The 9,047-nt window shown below is 37.7% G+C and overlaps 1 protein-coding gene across 1 annotated transcript in view; it reads right to left on the reverse strand.

The window, feature by feature from the left end:
* LOC107715284 (uncharacterized) overlaps positions 1-8,968 on the reverse strand; it is a 14,563-nt gene extending 5,595 nt beyond the window's left edge. The window contains 4 exon segments of the mRNA XM_074560096.1: positions 1,130-1,336; positions 1,943-2,087; positions 3,486-3,634; positions 7,814-8,968. Of these exon segments, the coding sequence (XP_074416197.1) occupies positions 1,130-1,336; positions 1,943-2,087; positions 3,486-3,634; positions 7,814-8,960 (1,648 nt within the window). The 5' untranslated portion in view covers positions 8,961-8,968.
* Positions 8,969-9,047: the final 79 nt, after the last annotated feature.

Below are 9,047 nucleotides of genomic sequence, written 5' to 3' on the forward strand. Positions count from 1 at the left end.
ATATAGAAATTATATATAATATTAAATAACTATAATAATATAATTTAAATATTTAGCATTATACTAGTAATTATATGTATTATATGTATTGATCTAATTACATTAATTAATTATTAATTACATTTTGTAATATGGATTATATATATATATATATATATATATATGTACATACATAGAATAGAATTATTTTAGAATGATTTATTTTAGAATTATACAATTTAAATTTCATCGCTATAGTAATAATAAAAATATTATATGTATTTTTCTAATTATATGAACGTTTCCACCAATGAATTCATAAATAAATAACTTTCATACTAAAGTTAATTCTAAATTCCAAACAAATCAATAAATGCATACATACATACTGTGTGCATTTATAATATATGATATTTTGTATTTTTTCAAAAATTTAGAATACATTTTAGAATGAAAGTACGTGATGAATCATGACTTCGTTCATATGCAGATCACACACAGACCCAGTGTGTTTTTTGGCCTGTTTGTGTAATTTGTTGATTAGTAAAGACTTTAAAAAAATAATAAAGAGATAAATAGTAATATTGTGTCTTGATTCATACATATGAATATATACAGCACTGTATTAAAGCAATAAGCCCCGTGAAGCCGTGGTTTACAGTGAATTTATAACAGTTAAGGGGCGTTGTTAACTGTTAAAAACCCATTAGCTGTTATAAATTCACTGTAAACCACGGCTTCACGGGGCTTATTGCTTTTATAAAACGGTTATTCCATATACGTAGTAAGGTTTCACAAAATAAAACAGAGCAAATAAAGTGTAATGATATTAATAAAAACAGTATTCTTCCACCAAACAATGTAGCTCCTCAGAAACAGTTGTGGTTGTAACAAAGTGGTTGCCGAGCAACACACAAACGTAAACAAAGGTGTATGTTACTTTGTAGAGTCATTTACAACAGCTTCGAACGCGGCTCAGCCAATCAGAATCAAGGACCGGAACTCTCCGCTTTATAAAAGATATTTTCAGATTATCGATATGGAAGATCTCAATATCAACCGTTGTCACCATGATTCAGTGTAGGTTTTGACTATAGAGCACACGTGATCAGCCTGAGCCTGTAGTGTGTGGTGTTTGTGCGTCTCTCACCGAAGCCGATGAGTCCGAGTGTTTCTCCGCGGATGCGTGCGGCTCCTGAAGCCACCTCCCGGATCTGCTCCACGCTCTGAACACGCGTGCCCTCCCGCAGCGCCTGATACAGCCACGTGTTCCTGCGGTACAGATTCAACACGTGACACAGCGTCGAGTCGGCCGTCTCCTCCACCGCCGCCGACGGGATGTTACACACCGCGATCCCTGAACACAAACACACACACAAACTCTCAGAAACACTGACGTAAGATGATATAAACATCAGTCATCGCTCTATATCTCCAGTAATCTGTTTTAGTAAGATGAGATTGAAATGATCCAAACATACACTACCAGTCAAAAGTTTGGGATCAGAATGATTTTTAATGTTTTTACAGGAGTCTCTTCTGCTCATCAAGGCTGCATTTATTTGACTAAAAATACAGGAAAAACTGTAATATTGTGAAATATTTTTATGATGTAAAATAACGTTTTTCTATTTTAATATACATTAAACTGTAATTTATTTCTGTGATGCGCAGCTGTATTTTCAGCATCATTACTCCAGTCTTCAGTGTCACATGATCTTCAGAAATCATTCTAATATGCTGATTTATTTTCAGTGCTGGAAACTGTTGTGCTGCTTAATATTTTTTTGGAACCTGTGATACTTTTTTACAGAATTCTTTGATGAATAAAAAGTTAAAAAGAAGAGCATTTGTTTAAAATATAAATCTTTTCTAACAATATACACTACCGTTCAAAAAAACAGTAGGCATTATTGTGTTACTTTGATTTGATTGTGCACTAGTTAGTGTTGATGTTCATTACCCAGCTCTCCGGCTGCTTTAATGTCGATGTTGTCGTATCCGCTGCCGATGCGGATGATGATCCTGAGCGCTTTAAACTTCTCCAGATCTTCTCGAGTCAGTGTGATGCTGTGATACATCAGAGCGCCGATCGCCTCGTTTAACACCTGAGACACACACACGCACAGCTCAGAGCTCATCTGCTCACGCACGCTATCCCATGATGCTTCACATGACTCTCACATCCATCGTTCGGCTGTAAATGATGCTCTGATTGGGTGGTTGAAAGTAGTAAATTATTTTTTATATTCTGTCCTACTAATGATTCTATTCCTACTGTGAAATAATCATTGCAGTCAATAAATATTAGCTTATTGTTCCCTAAACACTCGAATTTTTTCTAGATCATTACAATGCTTTGGAAGCTGGTCTGAAGTAGTGTTATGTTCGGTAGCTAAACCAAACCTTGAAATGAAATACTTAAAATAAATGCTGAAATAAACTAAAAGAAAATGAGAAATGGTGCCTTGGCAACTAACTGAAAATAAGTGTGTTTATTTATATTTTAAGGTTAGTAAAGGTAACTAAAGTATTAAAATAACTAAAACTGAGATTAAAAAAATTATTTTAAAAAACTATATAGACGTTAAAAAAAATTACAAAAACACAACAAAATTACTAAAACTAAGAATGAAAATAAAAAAATAAAAACTATATAGACATATTTTTTTTCAAACTAACAAAAATGACAAAAACACACAACTAAATTAAAAAAATTGAAATAAAAACTATATAGACATATTTAAAAAAAACTAATAAAAATGACAAAAACACAACTAAATTACTAAAACTAAAACGGAAATAAAAATAAAAACTATAGACATTAAAATATAGAAATGACAAAAACACAAATTACTAAACTAAAAAATATCAAAACAGAAAACTATATAAAAATATATATTAAAACCGAAAATAAAATTAAAACTGAAAACTATATTTAAAAAAATTATTTATAAAATACTATACTACTATAAAAACTATAGACATTTTAAAAACTAATAAAAATGATGAATACACAACAAAATTGCTAAAACTAAATCTGAAATAAAAAGAAAAACTATAGACATTAAAAAAATAAAAATATTTTAAAAATATTAAAACGGAAAACTATATCAAAATATATTAAAACTGAAAACAAAATTAAAACGGAAAACTATATTTTAAAAATTATTTATAAAATAATATACTAATATACTAACTATAGACATTTTAAAAACTAATAAAAATGATGAATACAGTACACAACAAAATTACTAAAACTAAAACTGAAATAAAAAGAAACTTTTAACTAAAATTAAAATGAAAACAAAAAATACTAGTACTAATATTACTTATACTAATACTAATACTAATACTAGTACTGAAATAACACAGGTCTGAAATCAGTTTGTCTTAGGAGGAAACTAGAGTTCTGGACAGCATTTGTGTTTGGGTCTAAACTGAGTGAGTGTGTGTGTGTGTGTGTGTGTGTGAGTGTGTGTGTGTGTGTGAGTGAGTGAGTGTGCGTGGATCTCCTGTGTGGACTGGGCGTCACAGAAGGCTACGGTTGCCAGATCTTTGAGAATGGGCATCTCCACCGTACAGTCCCGACCGTCCAGCAGAGCCACCAGAGGACGAGGATGCATCGGGCCATTCACGATCTGAGGCCTGATACCTACACACACACACACACACAGAGAGAGAGAGAGAGAGAGAGAGACAGAGAAGAACTTTAGTGCTTATATTTTTGATTTATCAATAATATAATAATTGCATAATATAAATAATTTCAGAATTTAATGTTTTTTGATGGCAAATATCAAACATTCTGACTTTTATAAAAGGTTCCTTTTGTTTTGTTTTTTATTAAAAAACAAGTGAGCACACACACACACACACACACCTCATCCCCCAAAAGCACTTAAGGAGATTTCAGAGCATCTAATTTCAACCCAGTGACATCATACAGGAAGTTCAGATTAAGATGAGGGAGAACGAGCCAATCAGAGGCTGAATTCGAAATAGAACACTATTCATGCAGTATATACAAACAGTAGAAATAGTAGAGCAGTATGCTAGTATGCTATTCCAAACACAGTGTTTATCTGTCTGTTTGGAAAACTCTTACTAGCACATTTCTGTGCCACCCTGGGAAATAAACATCTGTCAGGAACATAAATGTGATTGTTAATAGAGCAATTTTTCAGCGCATTGTGAATCACATTATAAACTCTGATTTGAAACAAGAAAGTATATGAAAATATGATTTAAAAAGACGAATGACATAATCGCTCAACATTTACAGTTTTTGCCCTCATATCAAGTGTCTTCCCATTAAAATATATTTTTAAGATCATACATAAATTCTCTCAACAAAAACAATTACTGAATTTAATTTTTACTATAGCACGACAGCTTAGCATCAAGCTTTTTAAATATACAATATTACTCTAAACACACTGTATTTATTGTCTTCATGTTTCATCTGTCAGAAAGTACAGTGAACATATCTTCAGCATTCTGTAGTCATGACTAATAACTAATATTTCAACATACTGAATACATGCGCATCTTTATTCAATAATTCAAATAATGTCAATAATTCTTATTTTTATGTATTTGATGTGTTCACCTGACACAAATTAAGAAATGTCATTGGAACATTTCTTTGCAGTTTGTTCAATATTAAATAAAAATGATAAATAATAACTGCAGTGAACTACACACAGTTTGATCGACAGTGTTTTTTAAGCCTAAAAGCATTAGTCTGAACATCATTCATCAGATCAAGTGTCTGTATCTGCTCAAACGCAGCTGAAGTGTCAGTGCATCCAAATCAGCTGGGGTTTTGGTGATTGTATGAAGTCAGTTCTGCTCAATTCACACTGAATCACATGAACTATCAACACCATTCATTCACAAACACACACAATACTGACTGTCTTCATCTTCAACATCTACCGATTCAGCATTTCAAACCTACAAACACCTGTCTGTCAAACATTCTGATTGTAAAGTGCATTTATGCATCTTTATTTACAGTAAATAACACTTGATTTGATACTTTATATCTAATTCATTTAGATATTTTAAGTATGACTTGAATACTTTTGGGAGTCACTGTATAAGAGATAAGAAAACAGATGAACTGAGAGAGATTACAAAATAAAAATGAAAACAAAAGAGCAAAAGAGGGTGACACACAGTCAGTGCGGATATTCAATATCCAGGAGCCGTTCCATTTACAAGGCATGAATTATTCACACCGACCTCCATCCAGAGACACACACACACACACACACACACACACACAAAGACACACACACTCACTCACTCACACACTCACACACACACACACACACACACACACACACACTCACAAAGACACACACACACTTCATATCCAAATTCAAAACTGACACATTACAAACATCTAAATGCTGCTGAAATCATCATTAAATGCTACCAAACATGTTTATTTACAAGCCTGCAGATGAATGTTTTATATACACATCGTCCTGATCCGTCCTGGAAAGTGAACGATATAAACTCACATCTCACTGAGGAATCTCGTGGGATCTATACTTAAGATTACATAACCACACACACACACGTCTGTAATCGCTTCGGTCTTTCTACAGGACACGTGCTGAACACATAACGGACTCATCCCGCTGCACACATAAGCTAATTAACCCTTCCATGCATGTCTTCACTACCCATAATGCACCACAGCCACAAGTGTTTTCTATGTGTAAGCAGGTACAGATGATCCTCCCGCGGGTCACGTGTCACACACACACACACTCACACTCACACTCACACACACACACACACACACACACACACACACGTGTCACTGACCTGCGGCGAGCTCCATCCGGGCGACAGGGCGTGCTGCGGTCAGATTGGTCGGTGTGTGTTTGCCGGTGAGTGGCGGACGCTGCTCTCTGTTTAACAGCACTGCTAATAAACTACTTATGAAACCAACCAACCGAGAGAATTTAAGACTACCAGCAGCCAGCGCAGAGCACCGCCCACTCAACACACACACTTCTTGAGTTTATAAAATGTGTTCGTACACATGCAATCATTAGGAATAGAAATGCACACAAATCTATGGCAGTTTCATAAGTCTGTCCTCATTTACACACATTATCTGTGATTACAATGTAACCACTGGTTGCCAAGCAACAGACAATTAAGGTGTAAGCATGACAACCAAAAGTCGTACAAATACTACAGGAGCAACTAATGACAGATACTGGAAGAAAAAAAGAAAGAAAGAAAAAAGGAAGGAAGGATGAAAGAAAGAAAGAAAGAAAGAAAGAAAAAAGGAAGGAAGGATGAAAGAAAGAAAGAAAGAAAGAAAGAGAAAAGGAAGGAAGGATGAAAGAAAGAAAGAAAGAAAAAAGGAAGGAAGGAAGGAAGAAAGAAAGAAAGACACAAAGAAAGAAAGAAAAAAGGAAGGAAGGAAGAAAGAAAAAAGGAAGGAAGGAAAGTACAAAGTAAAGCAAGTTAGAAAAAAAGATAAAAGGAAGGAAAGATAGCAGGGAAGGAATAAGGGAAGAAACGAAGAAAGCGTTTATAGTGAATTATTATTCCTCTGATGAAACTCACTGAATTTTAATTTCATTTTGCAAGTTGAATAAACATTGACATGTTGTCTTTTACAATGTCTTGAGTTGATTTGTAAGCATTTTGTTAGCCTTTTTTACAACCGTTTAACATTTAACATTGTTTCAACGTTTTTTCAACATTGAAACAACTAACAGTCTTTCAACCATATTTCAGTGTTAAAGGTTGGTAAAGTGTCATCTGTGACAGAACTCATTTACACAGCCTCCTGAACACCAACAACCTTCAGCCTGACAAACTGTCCTCATGCATTTAAGACACAGAAGAACTTCAAATAGCCTTCATGAATCATCAGCGTTTATCAGCAGTTGGGAACGAGCCTGAACAGTCTCCACCATTTCACTTGTAAATTCTTCTCAAAAACCTAAAATGTCAAGTCAGGCTGAGTTTTCTAGAGGCTTTCAGTGTGTGTCTCCAGTCGAGAGACTCTAACGCATTCTCAGAGGACCGTGTCTCTGCATATCCTATTAACCCTAATGAGATTTTAGGCTCTAAGACTCTTATTAGGCCTGCAGTGAGGTACAGTGCTCAGCTCAAACTGTAAAACACACACACTGTTAACTAAACACAGAGAGAAAACACTACGGTTCTTGTAGATTAAGCGTAATGCATAATCATGTACCCAAAAGGGCCGAATGTCAGCAAGAAAAAGCCCGGGTTAAAGTTGCTTGTAAAGAATTATAAGTTCAGTATTACTCTGCACCTCTGGCAGTGACACTGTTCGTCTTAAAATTGTAAAACACACAAATGCAGGTCTGAAAAACACACAGTCAACTGCTCATTCATGCACCAGCAGTGAGCAATGCACTTATGAAGCCGATTCTATCAAGTTATTCAGGAAGTTCAGCAGGGATCACAAACGTTGAATCCCACTAGAGGGGGAATATATACATAGTCTCCTAATCTAAAAACAGAACACTTAGCTAAATCTGCTTTGCACGTCCAAATATCAAAGTCTGCCGTTAGCAGGAGTTTTTGTTTGTTTTAGGAATTGTATGTTTTATTCAACAGCCTCCATATTTCGCATTTACGGTCTACATCATTCATACTACTGAAAACAAGGAACATGTAGAGTACATTTGAAGCAGAAGCAAAGAATAAACAATGCCTAGACTCTAACAAGCACAACCCCAGAATCATTACATGAAGATAAAACTAGCTGCTACAGCCAAGAGAGATGTAGGGACAGGTGGAAAAGACAGAATAAGGTCGTTACTTGTGTCAGGCGAAGCCATGGTGGATATGATGACCGGCGGTCCGGTTCTCCGGGTTTGCTTGTTGTTAGGATTAAGGGTCTGAGGCTGGAGGGCTGAAGATGCCGGAAGGATGGTACTCTCCACAGGCGCTGCTCCCTTGCGCATTAACTGAGGGCTGTGATGAGGGCTATGGGTAGGAGAGAAAGGAGGATGGTTTGGAGGGCGCTTCATCAGCTCCATGGGGGTGTACGTACTGGAGAAGGTCTTGGGTACCACTCCTGGGATGGTCGGAGGCTGTTGTTGAGCAGGCAGGGCCGACATGGCCAGGCCGGTGTGGGCGTTGTACAAAGGTCGAGCTTGAGGTAACGCAGTGGTGTAGCCACCCGGACTGACCGGAAGACCTCCCATCGAGCGAACCCCTGGGTATGTTGTGGTTTCAAGGAGATGATGAGACGGAGCACTGCTCGGCCGGCGACCTAGAAACTCTCCCATTCCAGGGGAGATGGACTGCATGGTGCTGGGAGGCTGTTGAATGAGGTTGCCATCCATGCCGAGTGCCTGAGGCTGCATGTAGAGATCATTGCGATGGCTGAAGCTGTTAGAACGACCTCGCATAACCGCAGCACCGGTTGCTCCCGTCTTGCAATTGAGAACCACTCGAGAAAGCACGCGTGCCTGCCCCAAATTGGGAGCGATGGAGCGGACGTCGTGGTCTTCCATCATGGCAAGCATGGATGTAGAATCAAACCCTTGCTGTAGGAGAAGAGTTATAGTGCTTTCCGACAGACCCTCGGAGCGCAGGAGTGCCAGAAAATTCGAATCCATGGTCCTTTTGGGGTCGACGGTGACGCCCGCCGAAAGGTGGTGGCCAGGTATCCCGGTGGTGAGCGGAGCCGGAGCAATGCCTGGATCGTAAGCAGGGTCATAGGGCATCCTCTGAGTCGCTACAGAGCCATAAGCAGGGTTCCCTCGAGGAAGAGTCCCATCCATGACCGAAGCTGTAGGGTCCACCACTATGCAGGTGGATGCCGGCTGACAGGACTCCAGAGGAAGGCCGTTGACGTCACTGTACACGGAGTGAGACAGTTCGGACGGAAACCTGGAATCAATGCCGAAGCAAGCGGGAGAAGCGGCTCTACTGCGAATGCGCTGGCTGTCTTGGATCATCTTGATGGCCAGAGAATCCCTGTACAAGCGGCTGATCTCATGAGCAGAGGGCGGGGGAGGAGGGGGTGGCAGTGGAGGGGGGGGTGG

This window comes from Sinocyclocheilus rhinocerous, unplaced genomic scaffold (assembly GCF_001515625.1).
Source record: "Sinocyclocheilus rhinocerous isolate Xijiao unplaced genomic scaffold, SAMN03320098_v1.1 scaffold852, whole genome shotgun sequence".
Taxonomy (NCBI): Eukaryota; Metazoa; Chordata; class Actinopteri; order Cypriniformes; family Cyprinidae; genus Sinocyclocheilus; species Sinocyclocheilus rhinocerous.